At 45.8% G+C, this 23,039-nt stretch overlaps 1 protein-coding gene across 1 annotated transcript; it reads left to right on the forward strand.

The window, feature by feature from the left end:
• Positions 1–1,085: 1,085 nt before the first annotated feature.
• Positions 1,086–23,039, forward strand: IHH (Indian hedgehog signaling molecule). The gene is made up of 3 exons (XM_063288918.1): positions 1,086–1,786; positions 16,312–16,573; positions 20,131–23,039. Exons 1-3 carry the CDS (start codon positions 1,481–1,483, stop codon positions 20,778–20,780), a joined length of 1,218 nt encoding a protein of 405 aa, XP_063144988.1. The 5' UTR covers positions 1,086–1,480; the 3' UTR covers positions 20,781–23,039.

Consider the following 23,039-nt stretch of genomic DNA (forward strand, 5'->3'; position numbering starts at 1 on the left):
GGAAAAGAGGCAGCTCCCATAAGCTTCCCTTCCTCTGGTTAAGAGCCCAAGGATTTAGTAAAGAGGAAGGAAGGGCAGTATTTAATCTGGTAGAAACCACCGGGGCGTGGAGAGGAAGGGCAGCCTGGCCATTTCTTGAAAAGGGAAGGGCCTTGCATTCTGCCTGGGCTGGGGCTTCTGCCAAACGGAAAATAACTTTGCACATGCTCGGGGCCATTCTCTTCCTTCCTGTGGCTTTGCCCGCGCTCCCGAGCTGAACTCTGGCACCGAAACAGGTCCGGAGTAAAGGCTCGACTCCCACGAAGCCCTCTGGCTCCTCCGCGACTGCGCTCCCGGGCCTTGTGTTGACTTTGCCCGCTGGCAGCTGCGAGGGGAAGCCCGGCCCAGGCGGCATTGTTGTCTCAGCCGGTTAATCAGATCCTACGAGCCGCTGTGGAAATATCGGGCCTCTGGCCGAACAATAGGGCCCCAGGAGGTGGTGGTTAAACTTCAACCAGCTGAGCTTCCCCTCCCTGCCCGCCAGAGCCCAGGGAGCCGGGCACGCGAGCGAGCCAGGGACACCCCAACATACGCACCCGGGTGGGGCAGATCGAGAGACCGGGGTTCGAGGCTGAGAAGTGAGGGTAGCCCAGAGCGGTTGATCAGTGCGGGGCATCTTTCCCCCCTCCCGCCTCCTGGCCTTTTATTATTAGCCCAGGATTATGACCTGGGACTGGAGGGCGCGCTCCCTCAGCCTTCTCTGCAACCGACGGCGCCCGGGGACGGCTTTTGCAGCCCGAGCCAATGCCAGTTTCTTTGGCTGCCCCGCCGACGTCCCTAGCACGAGGCAGCGCTCCTCGGACGACAGCCTCGCTGACCTCTTTTGGCACCTTCTCCCCGGAGCACGTGGAGTCGGGAGCCTGGCGGGAGGGGTGGGGGGAAGGGCGGCACTCCCGCGGTGGAGGCGCGCGTCCGCCTCCCCAATGACAGCAGGTGAGCGAGCCGCGGAGGTGGGTCGGGCGGGCTCCTGCCTCCCCCCCCCCCCGCCCACCTCCCGGTCGGCGGGGCCCTGGCAGCGGCAGGCAGGTTCCGCGAGGAGGAGGAGGAGAGGAGGAGGAGGAGGAGGAAAGGGAGGGAGAGAGGGCCGGCCACGGGCTGGGTGCGGTCCTGGCGGTCCCCGATCCGGATTTCTTCAATTTCCCCTCTCTGTCGCTCACTCGTGCTCTGCGAGCTGAGGCACAGTCGGAAAGAGCAGCAGCTCCGGCGGCAGCGCTGACCGCTAGAGCGCGGCGGCGACGATTTAACCGCGGCAGCCAAAACAAACGGAGCCCTCGCTATTTATTGGCGGCGGCCGGAGCGGGCCGGCTCAGAGCGGCCGACCAGCTCACCTGCCCCCCTCGCCGCATGGCCGCGGCCGCTGCTCCCCTCCCGGGGCAGCCCGGCTGCCGCCGCCGCTCCTGTTGGAGCGAGTCCCGCTGAGCTCCTGTGGGTCGTCAGAGCCATGAAGGCGGCGCGGCTGCTGCTCCTCCTCAGCGGCTGCGCGCTGCTCCTGTTGGCGCCGGAGGTGCGCGGCTGCGGGCCGGGCCGGGTAGTGGGCAGCCGCCGCCGCCCGCCCAGGAAGCTCATCCCCCTCGCCTACAAGCAGTTCAGCCCCAACGTGCCCGAGAAGACGCTGGGCGCCAGCGGCAGGTACGAGGGCAAGATCGCCCGCAACTCCGAGCGCTTCAAGGAGCTCACGCCCAACTACAACCCGGACATCATCTTCAAAGACGAGGAGAACACCGGCGCAGACCGCCTCATGACCCAGGTAGGCGCCGACTCCGTCCACCGTCCGCCGTTCCCTTTCCGCGCCTGTCGCCTGCCCAGCCGGGCTCCTTGCCCAGGAATTAGCGGGAATCCCGGGCTGCGTGCGGATCCCGCGCAGGTGCACCCTGCAGTCTGCTCTGCGCCAGCCGGGCGCACTTCGCGGGAACACCTGCTTGTCCCATCCCGGCTCTGGGCACCTGCCTGGCGCCCTAAATCCAGTCCTTCTGTTGATTCTTGGGTCGTAAAGGAAGCAAAGGGCAGCTATGGGCGCAGTGATGTCGGAGCCTTGGAAAGCTTAGAGGGAATCCTCGGGATCGTTCCCAGGAAGAACCCTTTGCCTTTTCGGTTCCGCTCGCTTCCGCCCCGAGATTCAGGATCTCCTTGTGGGGGTGAGTTTTAAAAGGGATGGCCGCCCCATGGTAACTAACTATCCTCCCCTTTCCCGGTTTATACCAAAGAGCGGTTAGGTCGCCCTTTTTACGCGCCAAGACAATGGATGGTTAGCGAGCAGTTCCGCGCGCGCGGGGTCCCGATTCTGCTGATATACCCCGGATCCAAGACTATTATTTCAGGGCTACGAAGGGATTAGTGGGATGGAAATATTTGGAGATCGATTTCCTGTTCCCAAGAAAAAATGATTTTTTTTTTCATTCCAAAGAGAAGAGCTACAATTTTTGCAGAGGAAAGAAATGCCTTCAGTGACACCCGTCCACATTCAAAAGCTAGAAAATCTTTGCTCTTTATGCTGTGATCTTAGACCCACCTGCCTGGAAATGAATCCTATGGAACTCTAGGATTTGCTTCAGAGTTAGACATGCCAAGGATCACTCAGCCAGCAGAGCCTCTCTGATTATATATATAGACAGAAAGGATAATTAACCAGCTAATCCTTTTAAATTTTATTACCCCTTGCTATCTCCCAAAGAGGGGAAAAAAAACTGTGGTCTATACTGAGTCCTTTCTCTATTTTAGCGTCTCTCAACCAGGCTGTGAAATAGAAGAAGCTGAAAAATAAAACCAAGTTATTCATTGGAAGGGCTTGGATGAGGTTCCTTCACTGAGACCCTGTTTCCAAGCTCAGCAGTTTCTTCAGACCAATGCTTCTTTGATGTCTTGGACTACAATTCCCATAATCTGCTAGGGGCTAATGGAAGTTTTAGAGCAATGCACTTGAACAGGGAAGGCTCCTTATAGGGAAGGCTAACCCAGTGCCCCAGGCCCCAGCTCTCTGTATGGATCCTGAGTAGAAACCCAGTGAAGCATCTTTCTCTCTTATCTTGAGTAGGCAATGCCTTGGGACAAAGCATTTGCCTCTCTGTAGGATTTGCACATACAGTATATGGCTTCACAGGGGAGCAGGAATGGCCATGGGCCCCCCAACCAGCTTTTTACCTGCCCCAGTTTTGCAAAGACTCTTTCCCTAGCACCTAATTCGGGGTCAACAATGCCAACACCAGAAGACTTGAGAATTCTGGAAATTGTAATCATAACACAACTGAAAGGCAACAGTTGAGGACAGTTCATTTAAGTCATGTGAAGCTTCCATCTTCAGAGTCCGCATGTGTCTGTAACCCTACAGTTCAATTCAGTTTGTGTGTCCAAAAATAATTGCTCCTGTGTTCACAGGGTCTTAGCACGGTGTTTTAGGACTCAGTCCTGGTGTGGGAAAGTCTCCTAGTACTCAGACCGGTACACAACATTGGACCTGAAGGGTATGATGTATGCAAGGTGGTACAGTCAGCCCCAGAAATTAGATTTCAGCGTAGGAAACTCTGTATGTGGAAGTCTAATTTGGGATGAAATACTTATTTTGAAGACAATATTTATCATAGTATAATTAAAACAACTACCACCACCACCACCACCACCAAAGAGTTGTAAGAGGAGATTCTAGCAGTGATATAGTTTAGTGACCCAATCTGCAAGAGGCAGGTGATATTATCTTCCAGGGAGAAATGATATTAAAAAAAATATTGCACGTCTCATAAATAAAATTAATCTAATAAATCCAATTTAAATCTTACAAGCCAAATAATTAGAAATTTACTTATTTTCCCAATTTTGAGGAAGTAAATTGCATTTGTACTTAGCATGAACTTCAGGCCTGAAAGGTGAGGTATAAATAGTTAGACAAATATAAACAAAACTTGACTGGATCAGACCAAAGTCCATCTAGTCCAGCAACCTTTACAAGAATCTTTATAGCCAGAAGATGATAGATGAAATCAGAACTTAGCCACTATTAGATTATGGGGTCCACTGGTAGCTGCTGGCCAGGACAGCAGAACCTCTTAATTTTCATTGTTGAGGCTGTTTGTGGCATGACTATCAAATGCTGGGGATGAATATTTCAGCATGTGGATAGTTCAGCATGTTCTGCTTCTGGATCTTATGAAAGTTATCAGTTTGGAGTGGCCAATGTCAGAAGGCAGAGGCTGAGCTGTAGGGACTACTGGCTTAACGCACTGTGGTGTTTCCCAGGTGCTTCTGTGGTTATTACCGTCCGTCTAACTTGTGATAAACCAAAAACTACAGCTTAATGTTAGGTGATATAACAAGCAGCAGAGCCAAAGAGCAGCAGTGATCCAGGTACTTGGGGCCAGGAATGCCTGGAGATATGAACACAGTGCTCTAAAACATGTTCAGCAGGCTCCGGAAAGCTAAACGGGGCACACCATTTAAGCACAAGTTAATGCCCTGTTCTGACAGTCCCCTGGCCAATCTAACTTTGGTTAGGAAAAACAACTTTACAGGCCAAAAATGAAGATTAGTCTGAAACTTTTGTAGCCTAGTCCAAACCTGTGTCTGTAAGAAGCAGGGGTTTTGGAAGACACAGGTCAGTGAGGCCTCTCCCCTGAATTAATTTTCCTTAAATTTTCACTGATGCCAATAGATTTCCCCCCATAAGCTTAATGCTAGATGGGGGGGGGGGGTTACAGCAGGAGTAGGAAAGATTAATCATCCCCTCCATCATGTGCTGCAAACTGCAGAAAATCTGGTCTCCAAATCTGGCAATTTAAGCTGAGGCAGGGAGGGGTGAGGAAGAAACTTTCAGTTAGTGTCAATAGGTGCATTTTCCTAAACTTATGTGAAATGGGTGGGGGGATTTTCAGGCATGCAGAGATAGGGAGGGAAGAGTTAACCCTCTCTTCCCTGTGCCCCATGGATATCATCCTTATCCCACATAAGTTTACGGAGAAAGCTTGAACTGTCATAAGTTCTTCTCTCCAACCTAGTAGGTATCAAGAAGGTGGCTGAGTTCCATTGATTAAAAGGGCTCCTAAATGGGACGTTTGGACAGTCTTGGTTGATGGTGGTAGGGACATAAAGATTTCCATGACTAGGTGGTTCTTGAGGGCAGGGTCTTCACTGAAATCTCATTCTACTGCCCTACCAGGTTAAACAGCTGTATAGGAAGGTGAGACCAAAGCTACTCACATCCTGGCTAATAAAAGTTGATCGTTTATCCTAGATAGATAAACTCCAGCACTTACAACTGGATTCAAAAGGCAGCCAGCAGCAAAACTGAGTCACTCTGTTGTTAGAGCTTTTTATCTGGACAAGGCAGTGGCAGTGGGCACATCTGATTCTGGAAAACAGTGTGAAAGCCAATAGAATGATGGACTGAATTTTCATGGTCAGGGAAGTTCCTACCCACAGAATTGGAGGTAGGCGGGACCCTCACGTGAAAATATATCACCAGCACTGTGAAAACCAAATTGAGATTCCTGCTAGAATCCTGCTTTTGTTACTATTAGGCTACTCAAAGCACTTTCTCCCCAGTCCAAACAAAGTGTTTTTACATCTGATGTCCCAAAATAGATGCCCTGTTGTGCCATTTCTGTGAATGAAGACTATTAATATGTTACAGAAAGTGGGTTATCCCCTTTTAAACTGGATGCACAACCTAGTCCAACCCACCCCAGTGTGATATTCCCCTGGGAGCCTGGCACTCTTGTAATTCCCCAGCCAACATGGCTGGGGGAGGAATTTTAAATTTACATTCTAGATATGGAAAATGAAAAACAAATTGATGAAAGCCTCACCTTTGAAAATGTCCCAAAACAAACACTGCCTACTGAAAGGGAGAGAAATGGAGGGAGGGTGGGAGGAAGGGTGAGGGGAGCAACTTTGGTTAGTTGAGTTGGTTTCCGTCATTAAGAGCCAGGATTCAAATGTTCTTTTTTACTTTTCCAGAAGTGTGCATCCTTTTTATTTTATTTTATTTATGTATGAGTTATGTATGCATAAGGTTCAGGCTGCAAAATGGGAGTGGATGGGAATAAAGCAATAAAACAAAATCTTCTCTCTTCCCTTTCCTGCTTTGCAAAGAGTGGGTTTCAGAAGATTTGGAGCAGGGAGCCCAAGCAGCCATGCCATCAGGGCAGGACTGAAAGAGAAACATTCGGGGCCACACTCAGGAGCAGCCTGAGTTTGGTCAGGAGGGGTGCATCATATTCTGTAACAAGCAAAATGCCTAACACATACATTAATACCTGAAATAGAAGGGTGTGAAGTGTAAAATTACCTAACTACATCACTGAGTGTGAGCCATAGTTCATATCTGGTTATATCTGTGTGTGTGTAGATAGGGTTAAGATTAAATGTGGGGTGGGGGGTGGGGAAGCTATTTTAACAGCATTGGGGGAGAGGGGCAGTAATATAAATCTAATAAATAAAAATAAATAAATAAAATGTGTTATATATAGTTACTTGCAGCACAGTTCTCTAGATCTACTCAAAAGTAAGGCCTACTGATTTCAGATAGACTCCTTCCAGGGAAGTATGCATAGGACTGCAGCCTTAATTAATCATTTATCAAGATTTTCACCCTGTCCTTCAGTTAAATACCTAGGGCAGTTTGCAGAGGAATAGTAAAACATTAAAAACATACTAAAAGCAGCAAAAGCCAGTGAGATTTATTTTAGGGCCTTGCTATGCCCTTATCATGGGGCTAGGAAGAACCTGGAAGGGAGATAGGGATGACCTGGGTTCATTGAATGGGTGTACAGAACAAGCAAAATAGGATGTTTCTGTGGTCTGAAACCATTTCTCCCCCTTCCCTAAATGCAGGGTTGATTCTGAACTAACAAGCTGAGTTTTTCTCTTTTCACCCCTCCCCCATGCCTCAGTTTCCCCCTTCTCCCTGCGGGCCAGGGTTGCTGGGAGTGTATTTGAGCAAGGTGAGTGCTAAGCAGCAGCAGGGCTGTGAAGATGTTGACATAAGCATGACTGAGATGCTTACACAGGGGACGATTCCCTCTTGTAAATTCCACAAGTCTTGCCCCATTGGAGCAGGAAACCAGGGTGGTGACAGCAGGGGGATGGGTGGTGTGGGGCCGAACGTTATGTAGGGCTCTCTGGTATAACAGGGGAAATGCCTGTGGGCCCCAGGAATGCAGATAAGATGCTTTGCACCCTTGGGGGCTTGCCTCTCTGCTTGCCCATCAGGACAATGGTCCAGGGCAGCCCCAGCGATGGAACTGGAGGCCTGCCAAGTTGGTAGTCTCACCTGTCCGTGGGGACATCAGGGTTGCTACTTGGCTGAAGTATGGAGTGCAGGATACAGTAAGTGAAATCAAGACCAATTGCTATGCTTTGAGCATGACAGGCAATGTTGTTTGTTTGTAACACAGCTTAGACTATGTACTTTGAGATGTAAGCAGGGTGGAGGCATCTACCGTGCCCACCCACTGCCCATGCAATCATGTAATATCTCTGAATGGGATTTGGGATTTCTCTAGCCCCCATTCCAGGGATAAACTTCCAGTAATGAGAAAAGAATCACTCAGCAAATCTCATTTCTGTCCCCTTTTACCCCTGAAACCTTAAAGTGGCAGATGATGCTGGGAGCAGCTGTCCACACACATCTCTTCCCAACTGATGCAGTATCTGGTGGTCCTGGATAGTATGTGGTCTTTTCCAGTCTGAAAATTAGGATTAATCCTCTGGCTCTAGTGGAGGCAATAGTATTATTCCCTCAGAATTAGTTTCCATGCTTGTCTTGTGCAATGTATGAAATACTGTATGTCCTTGCGTGATGTTGTTGCTAGCAGGGTTATCTTTTTACCAAACAACAGACACATTAAGGCTGCATATCAGGATGGTGCTCTAACTACAGTAGCTCTCTCCTCCGCCTCCTTGGCATTCCAGAGAGAGGGATGATGTGGCCTGCCTGCCAGATTCTGGGCTGGACCGAGATGGGGTTCAAAGGGACAGCTTTTGAGCAGTCAGGGTGGGGTTCCAGCTCCTGTTCAGCTCCTCCTTGGCTTTCCCCTGCCGATGGAGTTTCGTCAAGTCCAAGGGTGTACATATCCCTGGGCAACAGGGGTCCCACCCACCTGCTCTTATCGCTCCATCTTTTTCAAGAATTTCTGTCTCTGTTTGCTTGTGGTGCCTGAGCTCAGATAAGGCCTAGGCATGGCTGCCTCACCTCTTCCCCACCCCGCATGGCTTCCTTTGCTTGTCAGCTTCCCAAGCCAAGCCCCAGCATCCCTCTGTGTGGCTTGCAAACACTAAAGCCAGGCCAAGCCCTGCCAGTTTTATTCATCTGTCTGTGGTGAGCTGCTTTTAGGGGTCTTTTCTTCCTCCCCTCCAGACTGGATTTAAGCATCCAGAACACAGCCTGGTTCAGCTCCAGGCAGCACCTTCCTGCTTGAATAAAGCAGTGGTTCTTCCAGGTACCTTCCTTGGTCTGTTTGCTAGATCTCTCTTATATCCATCAGTGCTCCTACAAGGATGCAGTCATTTGCCTTCTGAATCCAAGAGAGTGAAGATTTTAGCTAGGAGTAGGGGGACTGGTACCCCCTTTTGCAGCAATTTTTTTTTCCTGGCAGCACAAAGATGTTTGGGATGGAGGACGCCTGCCTGTCCATCTCAGCCTACTTGGAAAATCTCCACTGATGTATCTGAGCAGCAGAAATTGACAGCCCTTATTGCTGCAGATTATACTTTGTATGTATTTAGCGCAGGCAATATGCACATTGCTGCATAAAACAAAAACAAGTGCTATCCACCGTTACTTTTATCTGCTGTCTGCCTTTTTCTTGCTCTATTCTTAAGTATCATTTTCTATTAAAAAAAAATCCTGAGGATCAAAAAGGAGCAAAAAGTGCCATGCATGATTCTTCCCATCCCTTTTTATCTGCACGTGATGCAAAGAGGTTGCTTAGACTGGGTGAGAAAGCTCTCCCTACTGTTACCTAGTGAGTTCCGTAGCTTAAACCCAGATCCTGTCAATCTAGGATCTGCAGCATGCTAGTTCTCACCAAATGCATTTTGCCTGAAGTACACTGCAGACACAGGGTGGGCAGCCCATGGGCCGTAGATGTTTAGCACATCTAGAGCAACCAGAAGGCACACCATTTACATTCAACCACAAACTAATGAACTACGGAGATGGGATTTCCTGCCGATACTTGATGGGAAACAAAAGAAATAAGGTCTCTTCTCTGATAGATTGGGTTAAGGCACTTACATAAGTTATTTAAGACATCTTATTGCCAGTGCAAGATTTGACACAGTAAAAGAAATAAGGAAGAAAGACACTTCCACCCCACCCGTCTCTGGCGAGGGCTCCCACTGCCTCCTCCTCTTGCGTTGGTTGCTTGCGGCAGCTGCCTCTCTCTACCCAACAGCAGGACTCCCCCGCCCCCCCAGGCAAACACTGTGCAAGGGGGGCCTGTTCCTTTTGGTCATTTACGGCCATTTGTTGAGTGGTGAGGAAGGGCAAAAGTGTTTTGCAGTTTTTCAAGCATCTGGCATCCTACAATAGGGAAATCCCACTTGTTTTCTCTTCAAATGCAGGCAGTACACTGCTAAGCTGGGGCAGAATGATGTGAGCTGTGGGGATCTGGAGCAGCTTAGTTGACTTGGCCTGAACCAAAATGGATGTGGTTCAGCAATCCCAGCAAATCCGGCGTGAGGGTTTTTTTCCTCTGTCTGTTCCTCCAACATGGCTGGCTGTCCAGGGGGTTTCAGAGTCTCCGGGATGATACCCTGGGATCCAAAGTTAGAGACCCTCCCTATGTCTACTGGCTTTCTCTTTGCAGCTCCTCATTGACCTCTGCTGGCTGCAGCAGGAACTAACCAAGATACAAATTACAGTAGTTCTGAGCTGGGCGTGTGATTTTCCAGGCAGAAAACTTTTCTCTGAAATCCATCTGGGTAATTCTTCTATGAAGTTCCGCTCTGATCTGGAATAAAAGCATAAACTAGAGGGTTTTATATGTGGTGGTGCTAAGCGCAAAACAGCTGTGAATAGTGCATGTGTATATGTGCACAGCACCTGTTGTCTGTGGCTGCATGGCATGTTGGCTTCTGTCAAAGAGGTGGGTAGAAAGACTTTCAAGGGTTTATATAAAGGGTCTTGTTAAAGAGTTAAGTTGGTGGGTCTTCATACAATGCATTTAATATACTGCATGGGCTGGCTTCATATAGCACTCTACGCCAGACCCAAACAAACACATTATGACTTAACATCCTGTATGAATCTGGGCAGTATCTCAGGAAGGTGTGATTTTTAGCACCTCTAGAGTTAAGGAGCACCATCTCCACCCTTGCTTTGCAGGAAACCCATAAAGCCCAGGGCAGGTGGTTCTACCCAGTGGCCTCTTTGTTTCTACAGTGAGCCAAATTAAGGCAGTTGTTTTGTTACCTGTTCTCTCAGGAGCACCTTATAAGGAACTGTGAGCCAGAAGATGGTTTAGGAACCGAACTTGGAAGCTTCAGTTCACCTGTCCTCCTGCTGGGCATTTAATGAGGATAAGCATTTCTCTTTCGCTTGAATTTTTCTTTCCTTCTATCTCACCTTATCTCTTGAGGCCCAGAATAAACAACAGAGTATGGTTGTAGAAACTGGAACAGCCCTTTGTGCCTCTCCTGCCCTGCTCTTCTGGGGACAAAGGCCAGCCCTGACAATACGACCTTTCCTCTGAATGTGGGGAGAATTCAGCTGTGATACGCTTCCCCCTTTTCTCAAGGCTGATGCACAAGTGACCTTCGGAGTGGGAGGCCCACGTCTTTTGCCCTTGCAGACAGTTTGGCCACATTCCAAGGTCAGATGTGGGCGTCCTGCTGTCTTACTGTCCTTTGTGATCATGTTGGGATCTCCTTCCTACCTTCTCTTTTTATACCCACACACATGGGAGCTGCTTCCACATAGTGCTATCTCAGAATTCGGGGAAACATGAATACTGCAGTAACGTATGAGTGTCTGATGACTTACTGGCATATCCTAGTGGGAGCTGAACAAGAGCCCCTGAGTAACCCGGATAAAGAATCCCAATTTTAAGACATGTTGTTGCTCCATTCATAAGAAACATATTTCATAATCCTTCACTTGTTTCTAGTGAGATTCAGGAAATAGGATAAAGCAGAGGTTCTTTAGTGTGTTTTGTTACCCACTGGTGGGGGGGAGGTGTCACAAGAAAATTTGAGGGCCATCACAGATATTTGGGGGCTTGCACAGAGATATCGCCTGGTGTTTGGGAGGTCTGACACAATGTTCTCAGCATCATGACAGCATGATGCAAGCTCTGATTCTTTTTATGTGAATTATGACATCACACATATCTACAAAAGGGGAGGCGCTTACATCACAATGACACAAACGCTGCTCTCATCATTTTGACAAAAGTGCTGGATCTTGCTGACACCTCTGCATATGTACATACAAAGCAGTATCACTGCCAGGACTCGCTCCCACTCTTCCCAGACAAGCCAGACTTTAACCAGTGTATGCAAAGCAGACAGGAAAGCCTGGAGCACAATGTGTTAGGACCCCAGCTTTGCCTAAGCAAGCTTGATGTCTTGCACATACAAAGCTTGATCACTGCCAGAACTCATCCTGCTTGGCCTGGCAAGCCAGCAGCAAAGTCAGGATTTTCTACAGTTGCTGCTATAAAGAGCAAATATTGATTTAAAATAAAGATGGAATGAGAAATGAGGGTGGCTATCTCATAAAATAAAAGCTGTATTTCAGGAAATGTGTAAAACTAAGCAAGCTCATCCTTTCAAGTATGGTTTTAAATTAGATTATTTTATTGTATATTTCCAAAGAAAAAAGTTTTACCTTATAAAGTTACTTGCTTTTATCACTGTTGTATTGAGATACAGATTAAAGTTTGATTATTCGCAGAATGGTATAATATAATGGTATAATTATTTCTTGTCCAATCCTAACCCTAATGAAATCACTAATTCATTCGTTTCCATAGAAATTCATTTATCATTTTAGGGTACTGTAGTGCTTGAAAACCCTTGGGTTAATGCAAAGAAGTGAGACAGTACGTAAGGGAGGTTAAGGGTTTGTGGTCTGGGCAGAAATAAGGAAGCATGATATAAAAACTTACTTATACAGGTTATATGTATACTTCTAATTCTTGATATCAGAACAGGATTCCTGAGATTCTGAAGAAATGATGCAGGCTGGTATGCAAAGTATACTCAGCTCTGCAAAACAAAACAAAATGAAAAGAGACAGTGTCTTTAACAAACATGTGCCTGTGTATAACTGTGCATTACATTTTCAAAAGCGAACAGTGAACCTATTTGTACAGGACACTGGCCTAAGCCCAGACTTTGTGGCACCCAAGAAAAAAAAATCTGAATGACCACAACAGCTTGGTGAAGAAAAAAACAATAAATACAACACTGCCCTTTAATGGAGCTTCAAATCTGTCGCAAAACTCTTCTGAGAAATAGACCGAGCTCTTAAAGAAACAGGAATAATCCCCCCCACAAACTCAGCCCCACTGCAGCTCTGAAAGCATATAAAAAGCCATTAAAGCAATTAGAGGAACCTGCAAGAACAGTTGAGGTGAGCTGCAGGGAACAGGTCCTCCTGCAATCTGGCGGTCCCAGGATCTTGCCGAAGCAACAGCTATACTTTTCCAGAATTCTTTCAACCTAAAGCAAGCGTGCGTAGAAATGATCTACCGGAAGGTCAACAGTGATTTGCAATAGATCAGGAAGAATTTTTGACTCCCAGTGATAGTTTAGCAATGACATCAAGTTCATTTTAATGAAACAACAACAAACCCTTTTCTGCCCTAACTGGCTTTGTAATCACTTTTCTTGTTCAGGTGTCAGCCATCTGTGAAATAGAAATATCAAGTGCCTTTGCCCAAGTCATTATGTAACTCAGCAACTCTCAGACTGAGTCTTGTGCTACAGGTATAGATCTGAGCAGTAGTACCCAGCTCCAGTGTGTGGCTCATGGGGTGCAAAGAGTAACTGACCACGTAGCATCCCGTTGTTTTGCAAGTAACTATGAAGAGGGGGCTTCCAGATTCTAGTAAAAAAGTAGATCCCACAAGCAGGAACTTGTAAAGTCTTGGTCTAAAAGAGCCTGTAAACACTTGGGGAAACTGTGACCCACCTGGGTGGTTAAACTGCAACTTTGATTATCCCTTACCACTGGCTAAGCTGATTGGGGCTATGGTGATTGTAGTCTAGCAGCACTTGATGATTGTAAGGTGCCCACCTCTACTGTCTGATAAGAGATAAGGCCAGAGGGGGAAAAAAGAAGCCCTGTTCTACAGTCTTTTCCTTCATTTCCCATATGCTCTTTGGTAGAGTTTTCACCATTCCAAATTTATAAACAAGGAACAAGGAAAGGAATGCAATCTAGGTTTGCTAACACCATTAGCTAAGATGGGTGTCCAACCTGGTGACAGTGGTTTTGCATTTTGCCCAGAAGATAGACCATAAAATTCTGCAGTTGCTTTTTAAAATGTGGATTAAATCCAGTTAACTTCTTTTCTGTTGTCCCTCAGCCAGTAGGAAAGATTCTCTGGACTGTATTTGGGCCCATTTGATGTGTCAGTTCTCATCTTTTCTTTTTTTACTATAGTTTTCCTGATGTTGGTTTTAGAATGAAACTGGGAACAGTCTTAACTAAAGGCTCATGTGATCAGCTATGTTTAAACTGAAGCAACATCTACAATGCTTTAGATATCGACATATGTATTTAAGTAACTGTTGCTTCTTCACTCCATCTCTTTCTCCTTCCACTCAGTCTTGGCTGAGAGCACTGTTGGAACCAGTCCCTGCTGCTTACTGGCTGTGCTGGGGGAAAGTGGGGAGAGTTTTATACCAAACCAATCATAGAACTTGAAACCCTTGGAGGAAACAACAGTCTAACTTATAACAAAACCAGGGTGTTTTTTCTGAGATTAAGACAAATTCTCAGAACGTGGCTGTTGTTTCAAGCTTGATTCAGGACAGGCTTTTGATCTTGAAATATTTTAAACTCAGTGTTTTACACAACCCTGTGAGAGGGCAGGATTAGAGATGCTTGAGGAATCTTTGTGCATGGGACAAATAGGAACTTGGTTTTCTATTTGCTTTTGCAACCCCCAAATATATTGGTGCATTAATTTGTAGCTCACCCCCCCAAAAAAACCTCCACCAAATAAATTTTGAAGTTTATATGGGAATAATATAAAATATACTTAGAAATATGTATAAGTTAATCAGAAAATTCTGTTCTATCATCTATGGCTTGAACAGGAGTTACACATGTTTAACATGTATGTTAATTGGTTTTTGTAAGAACGAGGACTGGTTTGTTACTTGTCACAGTAATTATGTTGCAAATACATAATTATCACTGTCACATATTTTTTCTTCCTGGCCTTGCTCCTCTCTGTTATGCACTCCCACCAATAAAACTTGTGTGCTTTGTCTGCTAATTTAGGATTACATATTAGGCATCTGATGAATGTAATTCCAGAATGTAATTCTAATCTTAACTGTGCTAGTCTTCCAGGTGCAACAGGCCTCTTTGCTACAGCAAATTAATTCTGTCATTCTGTTCATTTGGAAGTACACATTTTGACAAAGTGTTGATAAAGTATTATTTAATGGTGAATTTTCAAGTAGATTAAAAAGAGTGAAAATGAGCTAATGACTATACACATGCAGGTAGTACACAGATAACTAATTGTGAGCCCTATGAAGTAGACCAGACAAGAAACCAATGCCATATGGGTCTAAAACTACTTTTATTGGAACAGCCATAGTAACAGAATCTTGCAAGTCTGAATGTGCTCCCCTGTCCCCCCCTCCACTCCCTTTATCTTTGGGTGAACTAGGGAGAGGCCTGTTTGAGACATCACATTACTTTCTTGGCCCTGGGGCTCAGGCCCCTTTCATCTGACTATTGCCATGGCAATGGCTCTTCCTCCTGTCCTTCAAGGCCATTCCCTCTGCTCTCTGCACAAATGGAGAATTACCCCATAGCAAGTGGCTGCACCTAATGGGCCTTGGCTCATCTGGAAAGAAATAAGTGGGGTGGGAGTTGGACTTGATTAATACTTTCCCAGGGAGAGTCCTGGGAAATCCCAGGGCTGTGAGCTACACCAGGAAGGTAAAAGAAAAGCAGCATCCTGGAAGGAGGCAATAGCATTTCTGTATTGCTCCCAAAAATCCTATATGGACCTACTGTATTTGTGTGGTTTACCAGGAGTTGACTCAAATGGAAGAAATCTTTACCTTATTTTAAACTAGAGCAGTCACTCTAAGCTGTATATGGTTTTAGAAATGAATCTGTAGGACTTCAAATAGTCTTTAATATTCTTCTGTCATGAAATGTTAGATAGCATAAATCATGTTGTGATTCGGTGTTCTGCAATGTAAGTTTCTCAAGATACTCCCACACAGAAATTGTGATTTTTCCACTGCAAATTGAAAGGAGTCCTCAGCTTTTGCTTGGGGGAGGAGGCAAGTGGCAAAATGTTCCTTACAACCTCAGGCAAAAGCTGAATTACATATGCACATCAGACTGTCAAGTTGCAAGTACAAAGGGTGGAGCTTGTGTCATGACCCCACCTTGTGTATGTTGTCATTCTGATGCAGTCTTGGGCTGTTGCGAACAACTATGAAGGGAGGGGTCCATTTTGATAGAAAGACAATTGGATTTGCAGTAGATATTTGCAGCTGGAACACTTAACACAGTTGTCATCTGGGTGAAATGATGTCAGCATTTTAGGTTACATTAAAGCCAGTAAAGGGCAGTTTAACTTACTGCTGAACTACAAACTAATTCCATGTGAGTAAGGCCTAGTTTAGATATGGGATAGAATGAGATGGAAGCACTCTGCAGGCTGATAGAAGAGACTGTACTAGTTTCAGTTGTGAATGAGAATGTCACATTCTGACTGGTGTATCATTTTAGTTTGTGGACAAGGAATCGTATTTTTTCTTATTGCTTCATTATGTGTTTTTTTTTAAGTATTGGAAGTAAAAGCTGAAAAAGATGGATTGCACCTTTTTCTCCCTAATATTCAAGGAGTTTGGATTTTAAAAGCAAGCTTTCCTGAAGGGAACTCTCCTTAGTGATTGGAAGTGGTAGAGTCCACTTTGCTTCCTTAGGGTTTTTCACATGCACTGACCAGGATGTGACACTGGAGCTCAAGTGGAGAACAGAGGACTTGGACTGTAACTATGGAATGTTACTTCTTCCAGACTGTGAGACCTGTGCTGCTGCTAATCTCTTTCTCTTTCGCTGTTCTTCCCCTGCAGCGCTGTAAGGACCGCCTAAACTCCCTAGCAATTTCAGTAATGAACCAATGGCCAGGGGTAAAGCTCCGTGTGACAGAAGGCTGGGATGAAGATGGACACCACTCGGAGGAGTCCCTGCACTATGAAGGCCGTGCTGTTGACATCACCACCTCTGACCGGGACCGCAACAAGTATGGGATGCTGGCACGACTGGCTGTGGAGGCTGGTTTTGACTGGGTCTACTATGAGTCCAAGGCTCACATTCACTGTTCTGTTAAATCAGGTAAGGCACTATTTTGAGATGAGGTTAAAAGACAGTAGTGGAGAGAGTGGGGCCTGTGAGGATGGAGGAGACACAAAGATAAGAAAGATAGAAGAAATTGATGCATGTGTTGAGTTTCAGGCTGAAGGAATGGATGGTGCCTTGCCACATTTTTTAATCTTTTTTACTTTTGTTGCTGCATCAGCAGCATCAGTGTCATCCTACACATCTGCTGTGTAGTTTCCAAGGACTCTGTCCTCATAGCTAATGACATTGAGGCTGCTGATGGAACTGATGGGGAGGAATTCCTTGATTCTGGACCAAGGACTTTTTCTTTCCCAGAGCAATGTGACAGGTGAGGTGGGATAATTATTTATTTATGTATTAAATTTATATTACCGCCCACCTCCCCCGATGGGGGACTCTGGGCGGTTTACAATAAAAACAATAATAAAAACATCTGAGCTTCAGTCACACTTTAAAAATATAAATAAGAAGACATAAATTAACAAGAAATGACACCCCATTTCTGTTTATGGAAAGGCAACACTGGATGTAAGTCATTGTTTCATATGAGGGTTTAGACAATCTTTGTTTGGCATAGTTCCCCCTCAGTGTCTCCTTCATTGGCCAGAGTAAGAACACTTATTTTCAGATGCATGTGCTAATGCTGCAGGAAAGGTTGTTTTACAGAAGGTACCTCTCTTGTCTCACCTACACTCCACCAATCCGCTAATTTTTTTGTGTGATATAAGATTATTGCCAGAAGTATAGATTCTGTCCAGCAGAAGGCATCACTGAACCATGGCCCAATCTTAGGGCCTATGTTGTCTGTTGGGATTACATGCTGTGGGGTTCCCCCTGGTGGCCAGAGTACCACGCTTTGACTGTGGCCTCTTGTTCCTATCCTTTGACCATTAGCATGACCTGCGGGTGTCCCGGCCCTTTCCAGACCCACAGGCTCTCTCGCTGATGGGAACGAAGTGCCTTTGCCCAGACTTGACCTTACAGTGCTTGGCCCAGCAGCCGAATCTCCATCAGTTGACTGCAGCATATCCGGAGTGAACGGCGCTGGAGAAAGAGACTGGCCCAGCCAGAGTGGAGCACAGCCCCTCCCTTCTGGTATTAGGATGGACAATACTGCCTTGTAGACCACTGGATGGAGCTTTGCCAGCCAAGTGACAAGAGACTTTGTCTAACAGCTTCTGCGCCCTTGGACTTTGGGTATCCAAAGCCTTGGTATCAGCAAAACTACAGTGGATATATTCATAACTGAATTATTGCACTGGGTACTGTGGCCTGTCTGCTGCCAAGCTGGGATCCTGGACTGCCAGGAGATCACTGCCAGGTGATCTCCTAGATCATACATTTAAAACACTTCCTCTAAGCTCTGCTGGCAAGAATAGGAAAGCAGTATTTTTTAATCTTATTAATGCCGCACACACTTTTGGGATACCTTTTCTGCTTCTGGATGCTCTCATTTCTAAATGGATGTTCAAACATTACAGATTATCCAAAGACAGGAAAATTGCCATGATGGTGGACAACTTGAGGAGCACAGTCTTGCAGGGGGAAAGAGCTGGGTGCTAAAGAGAGAAAATCCAGGTTCTGCTGGTAGTGGGAACTGGCACTTGAGAACAGACAATCCTAAAGGAGGTGTTCATCCAGGATTTCAGGCAGATGGAGACATGAAGACATAGTGTGCAGTACACTTGGACACCTTAGCCCTGAGCTGTTTAGGAGGGATGGTATAGAAATTATAGTGATAATGAATGGGCCGAGTGGCAACTGGGTTTTGTGTTTAATCAGAGAACTTTTACATAACTGGTAATGGTGTGTACCCTGGATGTCTGGCCTGATACAACTGCTAAACATCTGTATCAGATCTGTGATCTGGCCTAATTGTCTCTCCATCTCTTCTCTTGCTTGGATTCTGTAAACATTGGTGCAATATTTAAAAGCAAAACTAAACAGCTTAAATATTTTAATATTCTTTCCAGCACCAATTTGTGCTTGGTTCTGGTTACCAAACATGTTTCCATAGTACAATGAAGTTGTAGAACAAGCTTGGAAAATTTTCATTTAGAAGAGTTATTGCCAATTTAAGCTTAAATCAATCTACTTTCAAATGAAAGTTAATTTGTTACAAGTAAAAATATATATTTGATTTCTCATTCATGGGTTATTGTTATGAATAGCATTCATCAACTGGTAGTGTGCAGCTTGCTGTCACATCCCACATGGAGACCATTGGAAGAGGATTACTTAATTACACATCTAGGTATCCTTCTCATTTGCCCATAGATAGAACAGACACAATCAAGTAATTGCAGAACAGCCTCTTTCCGGTAGCATCTATGAGCAGAGTCCCAATGAGATACACCGAGCCTTGAGGTCTAAAGATGGCTGATTGGTCTTGGCACATAGGAAATACAATCACGTTTAAGCTTGAACAACAAAGTTATACAGAAAAATTACGATCAAATGATACCTGCTACGTGTTGTCCTTTTAGGGATCTTTTTATGACTATCATATATTTCTGTGCAATGACACAAGCAGGGAAAATCAAGGCATAGTCTCTCCAACCTCTTCCCTGGGAATGGAGAGGTGCTTGCAGAGAAAGAGGAATACCCAAGAATATTTCATATAATGAGGAGCTTTTCCTTTTACTTCAGGATTTCAAGAGCTATGCCTGGGGTCCAATTGTTGCCAGCTAGGAAACACAGACCATTGCTTGCTATCCAGTTTGCTTTTCTCTTACTCTCCCTCCCACAGCATAAGAGACCCTTAAGGGGCAAAGGCAAACAGTGGTGTGTCCAAGGTATCTGGAGAAGTTTATCCACCTTCTGAGTAGGGGATGGATTTCCTTATCTTCTCACTGGGTCCTATGGGCCAGATAAGTGGTTCTTACTTACATCACTCCCCATGTTTTTCTCCAGGAAAAAAAAAATTAGCAGTTTGGGTATATCTGCACAACAATCAGTTTGGAAAAGGGCACATGCAGAAGAATCTGGACTCAGAATTTCAGTGATGTACCTTGTCACGCAAGTTGTACTTGCTGAAATGCTTTTCCTGACAGCTGTTAAGAGAGGAGTCTTGTTCCATTTTGAACCTGCTCCTTCCATAAGAACGTTTTTCCCAGGAAACTAATTGGGAGGAGTAAGAATAAAAGTTGCCTTCTAGTACTATGACCAAAGGACATGTTCTAAAATTCTTTGGGAAGTTTGGGAGCAATTAACCTATTTTGTTTTCTTTAAAAACAATTAACATAGATCATTGCTGTACCCACTAGCAGCGTAGAAGTTAGGGTGGCTGAACAGAATTGCACTCCTTTAAGTGTGCAAAAGAAGGACCTTCCCTCTGTTGCACAACTGTTAACCAATTCTCCTTCATGTCGGGCCATCCAGGTGGAACTTTGGATGTGTCGGTTATTCCAGATTGAGGAAGAAAGCCAATCTTCATGTGTTGCTTCATAACCCCTCCCACCCCACTGCATCTCCCATGAATTCTTTACGCCTGCCTTTGAGTTCCCCTCTTTCTAGTAACCAGACTGCACTCTTTCTCTCTTTTTGTTCAGAGCATTCAGCAGCAGCAAAGACGGGAGGCTGTTTCCCAGCCCAGGCCCTGGCAACTCTAGAAAGTGGGACCAAGATTCCATTGTGGGCACTGAGGCCTGGGCAGCGGGTCCAAGCCATGGATGTGCAAGGCCACCTCGTATACAGTGAGTTCCTGGCATTTCTGGATAAGGCACTCTCGGCACGAACTGCTTTCCACGTCATTGAGACACAAGACCCACCCCGCCGCTTGGCCCTCACAGCAGCACACCTCCTTTTTGTGGGGGAGAATGCAACTGCACCCATGAAGGCTATTTTTGCCAGCCTGGTCCAGCCAGGCCAATACGTGCTGGTAACCGAGGGGGGTCAGCTGCAGCCGGCCAGGGTAGCGGCCGTTTCCTTACAGGTGGATGTTGGCGCCTACGCTCCCCTCACCAGCCACGGGACTCTGGTGGTGGATGAAGTGGTGGCCTCTTGTTTCGCTCTGGTGCAGGACCACCGCTTGGCCCAGTTGGCTTTCTGGCCCCTGCGACTGTATCACCACTGGGCAGGGCATGAGTGGACCCAGCCAGAAGGTGTGCACTGGTACTCTCTCCTGCTTTACCGTCTGGGCCAAACGTTCCTAGCTTCAGATAGCTTCCACCAGTTGGCCACAGTGCAGTTTGAGAGCTGAGTTAATGTTTTCCACTGCCGCTGAAACAGGGAGAAACCCAGTGGCCTATGGTGGCTCTTGGGAGGGACTGCTTGGCAGCCAGAACCCTGATGGTGGGGGGAAGGTGGGACTGCTGGCTTCCCATCCCCTACACCAAGCACAAGGGTGGAAGGAAGGTTTTGACTTTTGCTTCCAAGGGGCCTTCTTTGTGCTTTTGGCTACAGAAAGGAGTGCCCAGTAACAGGGCCAAATGCTGCTAGTTTGGTTCCAGAGCCTCTGATGCAACAAGGAGAGGCAGACAGATGGAGGCCCTGAAACCTAGAATGAATGAATGAATGAATGAATGAATGAATGAATGAATGAATGCATGAATGAGGTGGCTAGAAAATTCTGCAGCTCTGTCTGCAGATTGAGGAAGCACCGCGTGAGTGTATCTGCGAGGAGGCTCCAGGGAGAGGCTGAGGGGGTGTTGTGAGAGAGGCTCCAAAAAAGCCTCCTTTTAGGAACTGTACCTCTCCTGGTATTGCTCCTTGGTGGCCGAAGTAGCTATACAGGAGACACTCCTGGGATTCTTGCCCTTGTCAGAACAATGAGGACGGAAATGCTTATTTATTTCCAGCTGAAAGTCCATCTGAATCTGGGAGCAAATAAGCACAGGAAAGAAGAAGGGCACATCAGTTATGGTGAGGGAATGGGCAACAGAGGAAAGGTTTATAGGAAATCATGCCATCTTCTCTAGATCAGTAGACTATTGGCCTGCAGTGATGGAACCCTCTGTTTGTCTTCTGCATTCACTAATGCAAATTAAAAGAATCACTCCACCTTCAAACATGCACTGAAAGAAGGAAGAGTACAGGGTGATATGGGGGAGAAAAAAGTATCCATTATCAGCCCACTTTAAGTAGCCAACCCTAGCTGGATTCACAAAAGGGTGGTTATTGTAATAATACTATTTAACCATTTCACCATGTTGACTGGGCTTGAAAAATCACCAAGAGGAACAAAATTAGAAAACAGAACTGAGAATTCTCTGCTTGTGGAAGGACAGATTGGGAGGTGGGGAGTAGACATGGATTGTTTGCTTTTCCAAAGTCTTTCATTGCTTTTGAAGGTACAGGAGGGCAGGTGTTTTCCAGGAGCCTAACTTTTTGTTCTCTTGGCATTCCAGTGATGGGTACAGGGCAGAGGATCTGATGTTTGTGCTTAGGTAAGAAAAAGGAACAGACACAAGGCCATTGGCAGAGAATAACTTATTGTTCGCTCTGCCAATCCTATCTTCTTTGTGTTAGCTTGATAAATATGGATCTTTCTTTGCCAAGGCGGTGTGGAATGCCACCTCTAGGACAATTTTATGCATTATGTATCAATTGTGCTTCTGCAGAGTATACCCGAGATGAACTCAACTCTGTTTATCATTTACAAAACTATTTTTCTATATGCACATATGCATTTAAAAAAACTAGTGAAGTGCTATGTTTACATGCAGAAAAATAAAACTGGTTGCTCGTCCCATCTAATGCAACTCCCTAGAAAATGGCTTTCAGCTACACTGAAAATCTTCTATCCTGGAAAAGTGTTAGTTTCTCAATTTCTCTCTTTCTCTCTCTCTCTCTCTCTCTGGGTCAAAAACATCAAATAGGTTTCTGGTTGACTAATAACTGATTTTTCTGAGGAGTGGTAAGTTTTCAAGTATACCCAGCATTTCCCACATGTAAGTGAAATATGTGTTGGAAATTGTCACATGTAAAAAACCAGCTCCTGGATCTCCCAGTTTAAGCCTCTCCTTGAGGATATTATGCTGCAATGACATCTTTGCACCAGCAGTTGGCCATCCTCCACCTTCAATTCTGACAACTAATATTTTGCTTCTATGTAGCTACCAGGGCAGCCCATTAACCAGCCACCAAGAATGTGTGTGTTCTTGCCCACAGGGAACTCCTCGGGCTTCTCCACCATCACCCCCAAATCTGACCCCATGAGTGGAAGTAAATGAAAAGGCCTCTTTGCTTTTCACATTGAATTTATTTATTTCCTTGCCCTTTGCAGAATGCTCAGAATTCCCTGGTTAGTAAAACTTTCTGCTAACTGAGACCAAAGGGGGTGGGGTCGGGGGATTTGTTGGGATAATTGTTTCGAATAAAAGTATTTAAGGATTATTTCAGAAAAGCAGAGTTTTTATGTGATCTTAAGCAGGGTGTGAGGGAAGTGTAAGCATTTGTCTCTTCACTGGATGTAAATTTCCCTAATGGATGAGAAGTCCAATAAATCTCTTGACCCACA

Source organism: Candoia aspera, chromosome 1 (genome assembly GCF_035149785.1).
Source record: "Candoia aspera isolate rCanAsp1 chromosome 1, rCanAsp1.hap2, whole genome shotgun sequence".
Lineage (NCBI taxonomy): Eukaryota > Metazoa > Chordata > Lepidosauria > Squamata > Boidae > Candoia > Candoia aspera.